Source organism: Seriola aureovittata, chromosome 23 (assembly GCF_021018895.1).
Source record: "Seriola aureovittata isolate HTS-2021-v1 ecotype China chromosome 23, ASM2101889v1, whole genome shotgun sequence".
Lineage (NCBI taxonomy): Eukaryota > Metazoa > Chordata > Actinopteri > Carangiformes > Carangidae > Seriola > Seriola aureovittata.
In genome coordinates, this window is record NC_079386.1 from 423405 (window position 1) to 441624 (window position 18220).

General features: G+C 40.3%; 1 protein-coding gene across 2 annotated transcripts in view; it reads right to left on the reverse strand.

The window, feature by feature from the left end:
• lrch4 (leucine-rich repeats and calponin homology (CH) domain containing 4) overlaps positions 1-12867 on the reverse strand; it is a 64163-nt gene extending 51296 nt beyond the window's left edge. For both annotated transcript variants that reach the window (XM_056368734.1, XM_056368733.1), the window contains exon 1: positions 12461-12867. In XM_056368734.1, the coding sequence (XP_056224709.1) occupies positions 12461-12632 (172 nt within the window). In that variant the 5' untranslated portion in view covers positions 12633-12867. The remainder of the gene's footprint in view (positions 1-12460) is intronic.
• Positions 12868-18220: the final 5353 nt, after the last annotated feature.

Consider the following 18220-nt stretch of genomic DNA (forward strand, 5'->3'; position numbering starts at 1 on the left):
GAGACAGCAGCTACAACACAAGTACAGGAAGTAAAGAAAGTAGAGACCCTTGCATGGCTTCAAGGTCATCTGGTGAAGGTCAACTGAATTGTCAAAAAGTTTTACTTGCATAAATTGCATCATATTTTACAGTTGGGAGTGACATTGCATTCACAAGCTAACCTCTAAAGAGGGAAGTCATTTTTTTTGTCCATACGAGTGTGTGAAAATGAAAATGCAAACTGGATTATTGGGTTTTTATAAATTTTAACTCAAATAAGACACATATGGGAAATTATTATGCTAACATCCAATTACAATAAGAATTATGTTATAATTTAAATTTGACAAATTAAGGGAAAAAACAACAAAGTGTCTGAGTAAGATGTTGTTTCACCACGAACTGAACTTTACTGGAGGATGAACACCATTCTTCCATCATGTGGTGTTTTCATGATGGTGGTGGACAGCGCTGTCTAACAGGTTGCTCCAAAATCTCCCATACACACACACCAGATCCGCCCAGTCTATGTATGGCAAAGTGTATTGGTTGGCAGACTGGTAGTGTTGCCCTACAGCCTCAATGTGTCTGTCTGCCTCTTTCTCTGTTACCTCCCATGGGAGGGATGAGGGATTCCCCCTCCCCACCAGCTGCTGTGCTCAGAGAGCGAAACACACCAGCAGGTTTCAGACGGAGAGCGAGACACACACACACACACACACACACACACACACGAGCCTTTCACATGAGACTAAAAATACTGCAAATAAAAGCATGACAAAAGCATTGGATATACTGCAGCCTTATTTACCCTCCACTGGATGAACAACTGACTCCTGGTCCCTGTTAATGTAACAATGCATGAACATGTACACGCTGCTCTGTGTTACAACAGGATAGCTTCTTCCTGTAATTATACAACCGTGGCATTCATTAGCTGACACTAACAAGTTGTTCAGTATTTATCAGCTCATGAAAGACTCCTTCTAGTTTTCCATGAACATCTTTTTTGAATGAACTGACCAGTTCCAGCAAACAGACGCAAGCAAACCAATTTGGCATTTTATTCTGTCTGACATTTAAAACAGGCAGCTGGGTGGAAACATGTTGGCTGACACAAAGTGTGGGGCAATCAGAAAGGCACGGCAGTGACGACTCACAAAAGAAGACAAAGCAGAAGTGAAGACTGTGAACAGGCAACCCACATCCGCAGCACAGAGGAAATAGATCATACGGGGGGGGGGCCACTGCACCAGCATACATGTACACAGTCTCATTTAATGCAGCCGAATAGAGACAGAGAAGGCTACATCCTAATGTTGAGCTCAAACTACACACACACACACACACACACACACACACACACACACACACACACACTTTTAGATTTTCAGTGTCACACTTAAAACCAAAGGGGCAGGGTTACTGTCACTATTAAACTTTATGTTTTTACAATGGATTTAAAACAGCAATGACATGGAGTTTTACTTCTAGTATTGTATTTATACGATTGGCTGGCAGAACTTGATGATGATTCCATCAGCACATGGGTAAGTGGGAAGTCTCTGACTTATTTGGTATCAAATTAGGGCTGTACAATTAATCACAATATAATCTAAATCTCAATATGGCCAAGTGCAATATCCAAATCACAGGAGCTAATGATAAAATGTGTCACGACATTGTTGTGCATTATTAAAACCAATATGTTGTGGTGCCTAAAAGTTTGAGTTTCAGTGAAAATGAATTGAAAAAAAAATTATTCCAACTAAAATTGCAATATTTGCCAAAATAATCACAATTAGATTTTTTTGCAATTGTGCAGCCAATGTGTTAAAAATCACTCACACATTTAAGAGCAGGGAGGGGGAAAACAAGACTCAGAGTCTCCAGCTCTGTGAGGCTGTGCTTAGGCAGCTAAATTTTAGCTAATTAATGCTTTGGTAGTTCTACTCCCTATAACAACCTGAAAATATCTACCAAGTTTTATGATGATCAGATAAATGGTTAATGATTTATATTATATTATATATTTATATTAGCTAAGCCCCGCCCTTCGCAAAGATATTTTGGTCAATGGCAGCCATGTTTTTAGACGAATCTTGCTCATTTATGACAGAAAATTGTCTGTCAGTCACCCGAGCCAATATACCAAATTTGGTATTGATAAAGTAAAAATTCTAAAAGTTCTACTCATTTTACTGTTTTTAATGTTATGCTAATTAGCTCAAAATCCATAATGGTAGTTGCTATTATCACAGAGGCTTTTTGTAGAAAATATTGTCCTGTAGCTGAGAGGTACATTTGAAGTTGATGGGACTCTCGGTGTGGTGGGGGCAGCTGTTCAAATTTTGTACAATTTTGATGAATTACAGCGCGACCATATGGCCAACTGGGATTATATTTTTTGTGAAGCATTTACGCACCATTTTGAGTTTTGATACCAATTTTTTTGGTCTGGCTCATTCCAGCTCACTGCAAAGTGAGCAAAGGCTTAAGATGGCACATAAAGATGAATAGGCCCCGCCCACTTTCATCAATCAATATGACACTTGAGATTTTCATTAATACTCACGTTCAGAACATCTTTTCACCAGATTTTGAGATACGTATTTTTGGCATTTATGGTGCTCCCTAGAGGTCAGGCTCAAAATGCTTTGGTATGCCGACTCCCTCCCGAAGATATGGACCAAGTTTCATGATGATCAGATAATGAGTTATGGCCAATATTAGCTAAGCCCTGCCCTTTGCGGAGATATTTTGGTCAATAGTGGCCATGTTTTTAGACGAATATTGCTAATTTATAATAGAAATTTTTCTGTCAGTCCCCTAAGGCTGTGTACCAAATTTGGTGTTGCTAAACTTAAAATTCATAAAGTTCTATTCATTTGACTGATTTTCTAATTATGCAAATTAGCAAAAAAATTCTCCAGACGGGCTTTCATGGTTTAATTGGACATTGAGCTGGATATGTGCATCATATTTCTAGTCAATCGGACAAATGGTGTGAAGAGTGTGGCCTTTTCAAAATGTAATATAAAATCCTTGATTACAGAGCCACCATGAGGCCGATTGCGCTCATACTTCTTGGGCCAGTAGTGCAGATCATTTCCAGGTATTTGTCCAAGTTTCGTGTTTCTTGCTCTTTCCAGCTCATGGCCCTCAGATGATCTGAAACTGGCGAACATGATATTCACCAGTTTCAGTAAGAGTCTGTCCACCAAGTTTTTTAGGTACACATTTTTGGTATTTGTGGTGCCCCCTATGGGTCGGGCTGAAAATGGTTTGGTAGACCTATTCCCAAATACCGTCTGAAGATATCTGCTAAGATTTATGATGATAGACAAATTGTTAATTAATTATGCCTGAATTCCCTGCTAGCCCTGCCCCTTGTGGTCAATATTTTGAAAAATAAAGAAGATACCAACAAGCTTTATACAACTTTTGATAAGTTTGGTCCAATGATGATCTACAGAAAATTTGGTAGCAACTGGACCTATTGTTTAGGAGGAGATGTCAAAAATAAGTTTTTCAAATCCATCATGGCGGACTTTTATGGTTCAAAATGTTTTTTTAGCGCACATTGAGCTGGACTTGTGTGTCAAATTTCAAGTCAATGAGGCTAACAGTGTGAGGGGCGTGGCCTTTCAAAAAGTTTATTTTTGGGCCTTAATTGAAGCGCCACCATCTGGGCAGCACTTGCACATCATTTCCCGTTATTGGGCCCCCTTAAGGCCAGGTAACTGTTTTTTGACATTGACTAATTTATCATTAAGTCTGAAAACTAAGCTACTAGTCTGAGCTCAGTAAGACACAAAGAGGGAGGGATGAGGAAATATCACTTAATAGTTCCTCACTATCTGCCAGCATCTGATCCAGGCGCAGTGGTAATGATGTTCTGGGCCGACAGGTCTGTCCTATGGTGGTATGAAGTTATTCTAGGAGCTGTCAAAGCTGTCCTCCATGTTTTAGTTTCTTTGCACCAGAGTAAACTCTGGTCTCAGACATACAGAGCTAGATCCAGGACTTTTGCTATGAGAATAGCTTATAATTTGAATCCAGTTCGTCCACAGCTGTCGTCCTTCACACAGGAGGAAGCTACAAGTTTGCTAAGAGCCACCTTTTAACCTTTATCAGCTGAGTCCTCACACAGAGGACTGAATCAACAGCTTTAGTTTTTCTAGGTATTTCTGCCTTTAAAGTGACAGGAATAAATATACAGGAATTGAGGGCTGACCACAGAACAGTGTTTAGTAGTATGTTTATAAACAGTGGACAATGACAGTAACAGAGAGCTGCCATCAAAACTGCTCAACCTAAACAACATAAACACACTTCCTGAAGGATCTTTAAATAACCCTGGACAGTAACGTCTTATAGTATTTGATTTCAATTAGCAGAAATTTCATTTTTTTCAGAATGGGCTGCTGGTTGTGGAGAATGACAATTACAAACTCAATCAATGAAATAACACAATGTGGTGATACAGAAAAGTCTGGATGTTTCATCAGAGGTCAACATCAGGCCTTGTTGTAAACCACTTTTCAAGAACATGACATGGAAATATCGCTCCCCCTCTCTCACACAGACACACACACACACACACACACACACTGTTGCTGCTGGGTGTCTTGGTTGTTAGGGTATTAGGGTTGATACAGATACCCAAATACTCAATACCATTTTCAAATAAAGATTAGAACCATACAAATAATAAAGTCGATGACAAAACTATTTTTAGGCTGTCTGAGGTAGTGCAAAAAAGACAAAACAACAGTAGCCTTACTGTAAGGTATATATATATATGACATGCAAATATATTCAGCTACAGCCCTGTTTATTTTGTGTGCTTCTGGTGACTTGGCACCGTATTTACGTTGCTGATCAAATAGAGTTGGTAGTGTGGACTGCCGCTGTTTCTGACTTGGTCTTGGTGGTCGCTTTTCTCAGCTTCAATCTGGGACTTAATAACACGATAATACTTTTCAGACACGAATCATTGTATTATCCTGTTAAATTAACACTGTCTATTAACGTTACAGACGGGCAGGTCTGATAAAGTTTGCTGCCTAGCTCAGACATTGACGTTAGTCGTTTTATTATTAGCCATAGCCGCTAGCTTAATGATAACTTAACAGATGGCTAATTTGGCTATCGGCTAGTTGCTCATAGTTAAACAGCTAGTGTTAACGTGTGCCGCCGGCCAGTTAAAATAATAATGCAAAATAATTCCAAAGGGCACTTTTGACTTTTTCAATTACAACTAAAACAGGTTGCGAAGGCCCTCACAGTGTTGTGAACGTCAACTAGCGTTCATGTGTTCAGCTGCGAGTGAGGGGAGGGGATATGTGCCTGCCTGTCTGCAGTTGTGCTGTATGAAGTTGTGTGTCAGTTGGAGCATGTGAAGACGGCACTGTTGGTATCAACACTGTTTCAAATGAGTATCTAATCCGATACAAATTTTGAGTATCGATTAGTATCTGAGTATCGATTTTTTTGACAACCCTAGTGGGTATGGAGTGTGTGTGCCGTCTGTCCAGCTCCTAACAAAAGGGTCTTGTGTGTAACATCCCCAGAGGTCATATGAGACAGGAGGTCACTTTATTAACTTTGTCTGCATGCAACAACATTTCTGTTCTTCTTTTGCTACGGAACATGTGCCTTATTTTTTTAATATAGTATGAAGAATTCAATATCATCTTATTACTTGGAGGGCTTCCCAATCCCAGACTTTAATATTGAGTATGTGATTCTCCACATTTTCTACAGTGCTCACTGTGTGTGTGTGTGTGTGTGTGTGTGTGTGTGTGTGTGTGTAAGGTACGGAAACAGAAAAGCAGTTTAAAGAGGAGAGACACTATGGGTCTGTCATGGCAGGAAAGTCTGGACTCCAACATTAACAAAGCTTCAGTTCAGCAGCAAATACAAGGTGTGGTGCACTTGCAAAATGCTACTGAAATACAAATGAAGTGATCCTGCTTTTATTTTATTTTGTGCACTTGACTCACTCACAGTGCTCTGTGGTTTCAGTGCTTAAATGGGAAGCGAGGAACTGAGATTTGAATTTAGGAGTTTCTCCTAAATTGGCAAGTTAGGAGCTACTTATACTCCATAACTCTCAATAACTCTATTACTCTCAATAAATCCCAATAACTCTCCCAAACTCGCAATAACGCTCCATAACTCTCAATGAAACGCAATAACTCTCCATTGTCTCAATAACACCCAATAACTTTCAATAATTCTCAATACCTCCCAATTACTATCAAAACATCCAAATAACTCCATAACCCAATAACTCCCAATACCCCCAATAACACCAAATAACTCTCAATAACTCCCAATAACTGAATAACTCTAAATAAGTTATAGATATTATAACAATAACTAAGCTGTCAGTTGTTTTGTCACACTATAGTGTATGCCGTCATGTTATGTTATGTTATGTTATGTTATGTTATGTTAGGTTAGGTTAGGTTAGGTTAGGTTAGGTAAGGTTGGGTTAGGTTAGGTTAGGTGACATTAGGCAAGGGCGGGTTACACCCAGGACATCAGTCCATCACAGTTCTGACATATACCGACAACAACCATTCATGCTCAATATAACACCAATGTGCAATTGACAGTCACCAAATAAACTGCATATGTTTGAACAGAGGAAGGAACCCAAACAGGCACATAGAGAACCTGGACCTGGCCGTCCATTCAAGCCCAGAACCTTCTTACGTGAGGCGACGGTGCTAACCACTGCACCACAGTTGACAGTGGTTATACTGTTCTGTAAATACCTGTAGCCCCAGATCACTGAATCTGCCTCACAGATTGAGTCTCAGATTAAAGGGATGTGAAACTGAAACTGTGGATTTCTGAACAACAGTTCAGACAATGCTTTGAGCACTTCAGCATGAAGTTATTCAACAATCAGCTGGATAATGATTTCTTTTCATCTTTAACCCATAAATCCCAAATAGCCCATGTAGTAATAAATAGCAATACAACATTTGTCATGATACATCAAGTGCTTTTATTACATACTAGAGATCGTGGGATCGTCTAGGGCACATTCTATAAATTGCAGTTCTATGCTGATGCACTGACGCACCAGACATATTGACATTGTCAACCTGACCGACCAATCATAGCGAATTATGGGCAGTGACACGCTTTCCTACCCGCCTCCTTGTTTGCGTGTGTAGCGGTAGCACATGGAGAGCGATGGCTGAAAGCCAAACGGAGTTGGTCGCTAAAAAAAATTCCACCTCCATTATATGGAATTGGTTTGGATTTTCCGCAACTGATCAAGCACAAGCAAATGTAATTTGCAAAGTTTGCACAGAAATGACTGTCAGTAATGTCCTTGATTGATATTTTACTTTCTGTTACTAGTTTTGCAAGAGTGCACTTTATTAGAATGTTGTTGTTGTTTACCTTAAACTTTACGTTGTTTGCACATGCAGGCAAAACTGTCTATTTGAAATAAAATCTGTTAAGAAAGGTTCTTTGGTCTAAATTGTCTGTTTTTCTTTTTCCAATTTAAGATCGTGATAAAATCGAAATCGTGATTTTATTTTTTTTAAAAACGTGATATATTTTTGCCATATCGCCCACCCCTTATTTATATATATATATATATATATATATATATATATATATAAAGCATTTGATGGATAAAGCATCTGCCCAGAGGTGGGTGGTGTATATTCACTGCAACAACACACAGACTTATGAGTCCACAAAGTAAACGCAACATACACCATACACAACACACAAAGGCTGAGCTTTGTTCCCTTCCACTGCTCTGAGCTACTGGGAAACACTCAGCAAGACGCAAGCCTTCCTCTTTGTGTGTGTGTGTGTGTGTGTGTGTGTGTGTGTGTGTGTGTGTGTGTGTGAGAACCTTTGACCTTCCTGAGGGAAGCTGCTCCTGTGGGGGCTAAGGGGGGTTGATGTTATCATAAACACTGCTGGGCCTCCACAGCCGAGCCTTCTTCCAGGTTAGCCGCTATATTCATGTCTTTGTGTGATACAGCTTCACTGACATCCTGTCCACAGCACATCACCCTGCTCAGGATCAGCTGTGCTAATGTCCAGTTTCTTATATTCTGTTAAATGTGCCTCTCTAAAATCTGCCTGAAAATGTGTCTGATTTATTCACCCTAATTAATGACCGAGTGACCAGATGGTTATTGTAGCTGCACTCGGTTTAATCACATGGTCTTCATTAATAATGTTGGTAATTTGAGATATTTGGTTTATGGTCCAGTCCTGCAGGATCGTACAAAGTATCACCAGCCAACTCTGCAGCTCTGGACAGCTTTCAGGTCAGTGCTTTAGTTCAGCAGCCAGCACACAGATGAAACAGTGTTATCATAAATAACAACCCTCCACATGGATGGCCAACTTCAGCAAACAAGCTCAAACAAGCTAAGTGTCTACCTGTCCACCACCAATTACTTGCCTACTCAGTACTCATGGGTCAGAACATCAACATGTTGACGTCACAGCTGATATGATCCCATCACAATATGGTCTCTATTTATCAGACCACACCCATCCTTGAACTCATTTTGATCTCAACTACGCACCTGTCAAGTTTTTTGACTGTATCTTGCAGGTTGTGATGCTGACACATTGACACACTGTCCAGACAGTCAGACATATAAACACCTCCTGAAGTAAGTGCCTGCAACAGTAGGTGTATCCAGGACCACAATTGCACCATGAACACATGCAAACAGACTCAAGGTGGAAACAATACCAGCCCAACTGGTAATGAGCGAGTGTCTGATGGAAGTGGCAGGTTTAGCAGCTACAGGGCCAGATATTTTTCTGAGGAGTTGGTGGAGACCAGAACAGAGCTACACTGAAAGAAGAAGGACTGTACAACGGAGTATTAGAGCCACATTGAGGAAAAAAGAAATCTGTCGTAGGACTGAAACATAAGCTGGCCAGAAAAATGACTTGAATGGGAAGCTCATGTTGCTCTTTGTCTACTGGATTTGTGAGCTTGCTAAAGGTAAATAACAATGGTATGAGAACGAAAGGCATCAAGAGTTGGCTGTATAGATAAGATTGAGGTTTAGGTCATTTTCAGGAAACTCACAGCTCCATATGTTTTTGGCAAATATAGATAAATCAAGATACTTTTTTGTCTTGGTGCAGAAATCATAAAGCAATCCATATCTATCTATCTATCTATCTATCTATCTATCTATCTAAGTATCTAGATCTATCTATCTTATGTGAAAATAGTAAACTGAATCTGTGGGTTGGACAATACAGGAAATCTGAAAATGGCCCTTTAGGCTTCAGAGACCCACCCACTGATATTTTTTAACCAAATGATTAATAAATTAATGACGATCTTGTATTATATAGGATATGTGGCAACCCTATTCACCTGTTTGAAGGGCCACAAAATCAGGTTGCCACCTCCTTCCGCAGGCAGAAGGTCCAGTGCGTTAGTATTCTTCATCTTTGGCAATTTCGGATGGCTCTGCCTGATGCACGGATTACATTTACAAATGTCAAATCCACCGAGTTCCAAGAAAACAAGTACTAGAATTTGGTCAGGAGGCGGGACGACATTTGACAGAGTCCGCAAGACCTAGCAAGATCCTGTTCTAGCAAGACTGCAGGCTACCCGAAAAGCATCATGACAGTCTAGTGAATCAGTCTGGACTGTCACCATCCACCATGACACACACACACACACACACACACACACACACACACACACACACACACACACACACACACACACACGACTCTCAGACAAGTGAGTTAACTTAGTTACAGTTACTAGACATTGCCATACACATATACTTTACACTACACATGACCGTACAGACAAGCTGTTGCAAAAGCATTTACTCAAGACTAAATGTCCACAACTGGGCCCATAGAAGAGCAAATGCAGTGTTTCGCACAGAATTACATTCTATGATTGGCCAGTCCCAGCACACTCATGCACACCCCCAATGACAGGCACACAGAGTGTGTGTAATGTTGTCTGTGCCAATGTTGTCTGGAAGACCTTGGGCTTGGAGACCAACAGAAACACTGCATTACAAACTACAGGTGTGAAGTTTGACAGAGGTTAACAAAAAGACTTGAATATTGGCAAATACAGGATCCAGTGTTTATGGCACTCGATCCTGACTGGAGATATATGTCAGGCTACCTCAGTGAAGGAGAGGTGGAGGTATCACTATTCTTGTGCAAGGGTTACATGGGTTTTTTGAGGTGGACTTGTTAGCCGAATTACAGTCCTCCACTGATTCTCTTGTTTTTCTTATCTCAGTTTCTACTTCTTCTTCTTCTTGGAAGTGTATCATTAAATTGCTCAGGTACACCTTCAACAAAAAAATCCACAAATTCACTGCTTCCTGCTTCCCAAAGCTGAGTATTTGCTGGTTTTCATAGTCATATGATGATAAACATAATACATCCTGCAGCACCATTCTGTGAAGAAGACCATGGGAAGCAGATTTGATCTTTGCCATGGTAACTGACATCCAAATCAGTATTCAAATGCTGCATTTTTTTAAATTTTAATTATTATTGTATATGCATTACCACAAAAATCCCCAAAGTAAGCCCATGAAGAAATAAACATCCAACATTAATCATGTGGCCTCAACATTAATTATTATTAGTCATTCTCAGACAAAGACAATCAATCTTATAGCTGTGTGCAACAGCTCTCATGTAACTTTACAAGCACAGCAACAAAGTATAACCAAGTCTGATTTTTGACCTCGTCTCTGTCAGCCAGAAGTTCATGGTTAACTGTCACTGATGCTTAAAAGCCCCAAAAATGGTATCCGGGAAAGTCCTTGAAATGTACTTGTTCCTTATTTTTCTAGGGACTCCCCAGGACTTCCGCATAGGATCACTTGCAATACCCCTACTGGACCTTTGGAATTCGGCTAACAAGTCCACCTCAAAAACTCATGTAAATCAATTAAGACTTCATTGGTTAAACTTGCACAAGATGTGTTAAAGAATAATGATTAATGGCAAAGCTAAGTATGGGAGATACTGACTTTTATTCCCTAGTACTGGATCCTGTACTTCCCATATTTCAAGTCTATGGCATCTTTCATTGATCCTTCCCAACCTGGTAAATGTCCAGTGTTGAAGCTCCATGCCAAAACCATGCCAAGTCTGAGCTGAAAACTCTGATGACATCACTATGACATAATCGGAGGACATTTTGTCAGACTTGACAGAGCTCCCCTTGAACCACAGACAACCCTGTATTACTGAATTACCTATAGCTGGATTACTCATTTATCCAAAGACCTGCACTTGGATAAACACATCTTGATCAAGTGGCATTGCCGTAGGTATGGGATATACTCATCACCTCCAGAGTCATTAGGGTTGGGTTGCTCTAGTGGCAGGTGTCTGTGTGTGTGTGTTTACATGTGTTCAAGGCCTCCTCATCCCGCAGGGCCTAGACCTAGGTTGTTATGAGCAGATGGTCATAATTACCGGAGCACAGAAAGCATCAGCAGAGCAGAGGGGGTGTTGGTCGCTGCGTAGCCAGATTGATTTCAGCAACCTGGATTGGGTAATCCTCTTTTCACCCAGGCCAGGCCAAGGTAGTTCCCTTTAATCCGCACCTACTTCACTATTAAGTTTTACTCTCTGTTGTTGTTGTACAAATTAGCTCAGAGAGATGAGGTGACACATTCAGGCTGGGTAGTAAATGGTTGCCATGATGCTACATTATCAGCTCATCACTCAATACAGAAAACACTGAAATACGTGAAGCTATGAACAACACAAACCTAGACAGAGAAGCCCTAATGTTACATGGCAGTGGAGAAGTTTCCCTCCCTCATAAGACTTCATTGTTGAGGAAGAGGAACTGGTATGTCTGACGTTTCTTTCCTTTTCTTCTTTGAAGTTTAAAAGAACAACACGCAAGTCTTATTTTTAAAAAGCTGGAACTCATATGGCTCTGCTTAAAGAGAAAAGTAAATACCCCATAAAATACACCTCTACTTTGATTAGCCCACCAAGCAGGGACTTTATTTTCATTTATTTATTTATTTTTTAAATATAACGCGTTTAAACTGGTGCACACTGCCTGCTAACGGCAACAGAGTTCACACTGCAGTTTGCTGGGCCAGTTTAAACGTGTTTTTATTGATACAACTGCCGTTTGGTGGAGTGTACATGTGCCGAAGAAGGATACAGACCCTGGTAATTTGAAAGAAGTCTAACAGTATATTTTAAGAGATGCCCAGTTATGACAGCCATCAGAATTAAGTAAAGCTGCTGAGTTTCTGAGGGAGTGTGGTGAAATGTGTCGGGTTCAGGAAGGATGCGCCTTCCCCGCTCGAAGAAAAGAGGCAGGTGGCGATAAAACAAAAGACGGTTCTCGTAATAACAGCTAGCTCACTCCTGCTGCTGCTGCTACTGCTGCTGCTTTGTAAATTAGAGGAAAACAGTGAAAAGGAAACCGACCTGCATGTGTAATGTCGGACAGGTCGTAGTTCCTGGCGCTTCGGGGAAACTCCTTCAGTTTTCGGTTAGACAAGTTGAGAGCCCCGCTGGCGGCAGCCTCCTCCAGCGCCTTCTCCACGCTCCGGCTGGCCGCTACTGTGGCCGGCAGCTGGGCTCCATCCCCAGCAGCCATCAAACGGACAGGTCTACCCCCTTTTTTACTTTGTTTGAAGCGTCCGCTCCACTTTCATGCCCCGTAGATCCTTATAAACTCCACACAGAGCGCTCTCCTTCTAAACTTCTCTTAAAAGTACTCGATTAAATCCAAATTTTCCAAACGACGTGAGTTGTGATTGCTCCTCTCACAAAACGGGAGCTGTAGGTTGCACTCATGAAAGATAGAGAGCGGTTCAAGCTGTCAATCTTTCAGGAAGTTGCGTCAAGTGCCAACATTTCGCAACAGTATTACGGGAAGACTGTGTGTTTCCTTCAAAATAAAAGCGCAAAACTTGCCACCTCTAAAGAATAAAATCACAGTTTGGTTCACAGCATTAATGTCATATGTTTCATAACAACGCTGCGTAGAGCAGATTTAATGCTTGTTAGGATGTAATGACTCTTTCTTAATAATCTAATCCAGAGGTTTTCAAAGTGAGAGGTGGGCCTCACCAGGGCGGCTCCAAACAGTTTCAGGGGATGCTCAATGAATGGAAGGGAAAAAAATATTGTAAGTTATTACATTAGTTATCAAAGGGGGATCAGGTATATTGGCCTAAATGTATGTGATTTGGTTAAAGAGATAGTTCAGAGTAGTAGTAGTTTTGGTGAATTTTACTGTTTTTCCCATGCAGTCAGAAAAGCTTTAGCACAGACCTTTTTATGAATTTGGTCTCCAGTTCCATCAAACAGCAGTTTGGCTGTCTTGGCTCAGTTGTTGAGTATCTAAGGGATCAAATAACGTTATCATGATCCCATAGGCATCCAGGAATTGAGCAAAACAAAGCAAGTAAACTAAGGTGGGGTTGGGGGGGGTGGCTTTTTCCAAAGTTTGTCTGAGGGGAGGCTCACAGTTTCAGGCTATGAAAACTCCTGATCTAATCTGATGTGATAAAAATGATGAAATTCTTAACCTTTTTGTTGGGTCAGTGTTTGCCTTTTGTTTTGTAGTTGTTGCCTTTTTTATGTGACTTTTCAGCAACATACAGAATCTCTTGAAATCAGTAGCCTACAGTTTGTCAGTTGACATACGACTTTCTCAATCAGATTGTTATGTACGGTGGCCCTGAGAGCTCAATGCACTGCAGCTTAAGAAAACGCATGCAAATAGACAAAGCACAAGCAACTTCAGAAAACATCTTCATCAAATTGACAACACATTGTGCAAGGGTGCAAATACTCACAACACAACAGAAGTGTTTCCAGGGGACACTAAAATGTGATGAACCTGCTGGGATGCACTTGTTCAATGTTTTGTGACTTTTGAAGATAAAATCATTGAATAAAGAGTGTGTCCCAGCCAGGTTAATCAATTTTTCATTGTAAAGTTATTTTTTTGCTTTAATTCCTAGAGCAACCGTGTGTGTGTGTGTGTGTGTGTGTGTGTGTGTGAGAGAGAGAGAGAGAGAGAGAGAGCAAGAGAGATACTCAGTAAAAGGCCATGGGTTGGACTCGAACCCAGGCCACTGTGGTTAGGACTACGCCTTCATGGCACACACTCTACCAGGTGTGCAAATTAAATAGTAACACTTTATTTTACAGGTGCAGTTTTCTCACTTATATCCTAGAGAGTTTCTTTGAAATCACTATGTAATCTGGTTGTAATTATAGTGACAAAGTCTTATGATAGTAAATTTGGATAACTCCTCTTGAAGACAATATTTTTCAGCACCAAACACAATAAATAAACTATGAATATCCAATTTTTAGGGGATTAGTGTGGGACTTTAACTCATGATATCAGTATTTCTAAGTCCTGGCTGTGACCTTGACATGAACTGAAACTAGTGGCAACCTGATGTTTGTTTTCTTTTATTGGTATGCTGCATATTGGATTTGTTTTTACAGACAGTGATGCCATGCTGTGCTGCAGTGGGGGTGCAGTAACAAAAAGAGACAATTTGGTACTAATAAGATTGAAACTTTGTAAGATCCCCACACTGATTGAAGCCTCACGTATCCTCAGCTGAACTCCACGAACGCATTTTTTCTCAAAGCTGAAGGGGGAATTTCTTCAGACAGCCGACCACAGTGACCAGTTACTCCTTAAACAGACATATGAGCAGGTGAGTGTTGTTTTATGACAGACCATTAAAATGTGAACTTATGACTTAATGAACAAACCACATCTCTGTCTTTAAATAGTAACAACAATGATGAAAAAAGAGAAAAGTAACAATTTGATCAATGTATCTGTGGCTGTATTTTTATAGTAGAAAAATATCAGTAGGAAGGGGTTGTTATAGTTACACTCGTGCAGGTGATAATTTGATATTTTAGACCGACATGTTTGCTGGAAGCAGCTGCAACTTGGTGTGAAGAAATGTGAAGTATATGTTCACTAAATGCTTAATCATGCTTGAATTTATTTACAGAATATATACACCACACTTAATGTGAATTTTATTTTGATAGTCACAACCGGAAAAAAAGAGAGCAGAGGTTTTTTCTACCTGCGTCTTCTGGGTGCAGCCAGCTCGAGGGAGCATTGAGGGGGTGGGTGTGGCCACAATGCGAGTATTTTTGACTGGCACCCAAGGGGGCGGGGCCTTGGCCTGTATATGGAATGTAGCTTGTATGACAGGAGATTCAAAGTTATATTGATGCTAATACGCACCAATGACAATAAGAATAGTTAACTATGTTTGTGACATAATCAAAATATTAATTAATTATAAAGCTGTGAGCTTAATGAAGGAGCAGCCACGTGATTAAATTAATGTCCAGTTTATCATGAATGAAAGCTGTTGTTCATTCCATTGTTCATCTTTATTCTTCATTACAATGATAAAAACTATCAGATGATGAACCTAAATACAGAGAGGGGGATAAAACTCCAGTGTGTGTGTGTGTGTGTGTGTGTGTGTGTGTGTTGTGTGTGTGTGTGTGTGTGTGAGAGAGAGAGAGAGAGAGAGAGAGCAAGAGAGATACTCAGTAAAAGGCCATGGGTTGGACTCGAACCCAGGCCACTGTGGTTAGGACTACGCCTTCATGGCACACACTCTACCAGGTGTGCAAATTAAATAGTAACACTTTATTTTACAGGTGCAGTTTTCTCACTTATATCCTAGAGAGTTTCTTTGAAATCACTATGTAATCTGGTTGTAATTATAGTGACAAAGTCTTATGATAGTAAATTTGGATAACTCCTCTTGAAGACAATATTTTTCAGCACCAAACACAATAAATAAACTATGAATATCCAATTTTTAGGGGATTAGTGTGGGACTTTAACTCATGATATCAGTATTTCTAAGTCCTGGCTGTGACCTTGACATGAACTGAAACTAGTGGCAACCTGATGTTTGTTTTCTTTTATTGGTATGCTGCATATTGGATTTGTTTTTACAGACAGTGATGCCATGCTGTGCTGCAGTGGGGGTGCAGTAACAAAAAGAGACAATTTGGTACTAATAAGATTGAAACTTTGTAAGATCCCCACACTGATTGAAGCCTCACGTATCCTCAGCTGAACTCCACGAACGCATTTTTTCTCAAAGCTGAAGGGGGAATTTCTTCAGACAGCCGACCACAGTGACCAGTTACTCCTTAAACAGACATATGAGCAGGTGAGTGTTGTTTTATGACAGACCATTAAAATGTGAACTTATGACTTAATGAACAAACCACATCTCTGTCTTTAAATAGTAACAACAATGATGAAAAAAGAGAAAAGTAACAATGTGATCAATGTATCTGTGGCTGTGTTTTTATAGTAGAAAAATATCAGTAGGAAGGGGTTGTTATAGTTACACTCGTGCAGGTGATAATTTGATATTTTAGACTGACATGTTTGCTGGAAGCAGCTGCAACTTGGTGTGAAGAAATGTGAAGTATATGTTCACTAAATGCTTAATCATGCTTGAATTTATTTACAGAATATATACACCACACTTAATGTGAATTTTATTTTGATAGTCACAACCGGAAAAAAAAGGGAGCAGTGGTTTTTTCTACCTGCGTCTTCTGGGTGCAGCCAGCTCGAGGGAGCATTGAGGGGGTGGGTGTGGCCACAATGCGAGTATTTTTGACTGGCACCCAAGGGGGCGGGGCCTTGGCCTGTATATGGAATGTAGCTTGTATGACAGGAGATTCAAAGTTATATTGATGCTAATACGCACCAATGACAATAAGAATAGTTAACTATGTTTGTGACATAATCAAAATATTAATTAATTATAAAGCTGTGAGCTTAATGAAGGAGCAGCCACGTGATTAAATTAATGTCCAGTTTATCATGAATGAAAGCTGTTGTTCATTCCATTGTTCATCTTTATTCTTCATTACAATGATAAAAACTATCAGATGATGAACCTAAATACAGAGAGGGGGATAAAACTCCAGTGTGTGTGTGTGTGTGTGTGTGTGTGTGTGTGTGTGTGTGTGTGTGTGCGAGTGTGTGTGAGGGAGGGGCACACGTGTCTAAACATTCATATAAGTGCAAATTCAGCATCAGCAGGGCGACATTGTCCCTCTCGATTCCCGTGAGGTTTATAACCCTGATTCTTTTTCTTTCATTCTTTCAGGAACAGATGACTCTCCTCCTACACACGCACACACACACACACACACACACAAACACACACACGCACACATGCACACACACATGCACACATTTCTGCATCCATTAGCATTGTCTCCTCCTCTCCATCCTCCATCCATCCTTCTCTTTAGCCCCTTTCTCCTCCCTCCTTCTCTCTCCAGCGTCCCATTGGACCATCTGTCAAAGTCTTGTCTGACTAGTCACCCAGCTGCGACCACAGCTAGAGTGGTTGTTGGTTGTGTGGGGGTTAACTTTCACTACATGCACTTGTAAAATCCATTAACAGTAACTGCTTAACTCATTTTGTCCCCTGTATTTCTATGAGATTATAATGAAAGCATGACACCTCCCCCACCCATGAGGATGCGGTGGTTTTGCTTGGTCTACTGTTCTGAGGTTTCCTTTGTTTGTTTCATCTAATAAATCTAGTCTGCAGAGGAGAATACAGGGGCACTCAATAAAGTGATGTTTGTTTTGTCAAGTGTTAACTGATGATGCATCATTTCATAATCACAAAATAAATGATGAACAAAACAATCTGTGTTGCTAAAGATTTATAAGATTTAAAAAAAACTGGTATTAAAAAAACTACAATCATACTATCTATCTTGTTTAATTTGGATATTTTTTGGATTATGATGTTTTTCAATGTCAACCTCTTGATTTTTTCTTCATGTCTTTTTTCAGTGACACTTTCTTTTACACTATTACAATTTTTTAAGTGTCACTGGTTTTCAGTTACAACTTTTTGACACTGTTTTGGTGTAGAGAGTGGGGGCTTGAGGGGGAGAGCGAGAAGCACTTGATTTATCTACACTCAGAAGCCCTACCAGTCCGCATTCCAAAGCAATGGCTTACACAAGTTCACCTGCAACTCCAGCAGAACTGCTGCCAGTTCTTTTTACATGGGACCATGGGTTAAAGCTAACTTTTAACAGACGTTATGCTGTTTGGGCAGAGGTCTGCTGGGGCAAGCGCTAACATTAGCTGATACAAGTCAGCGAGCTAACCTGTGGATAATG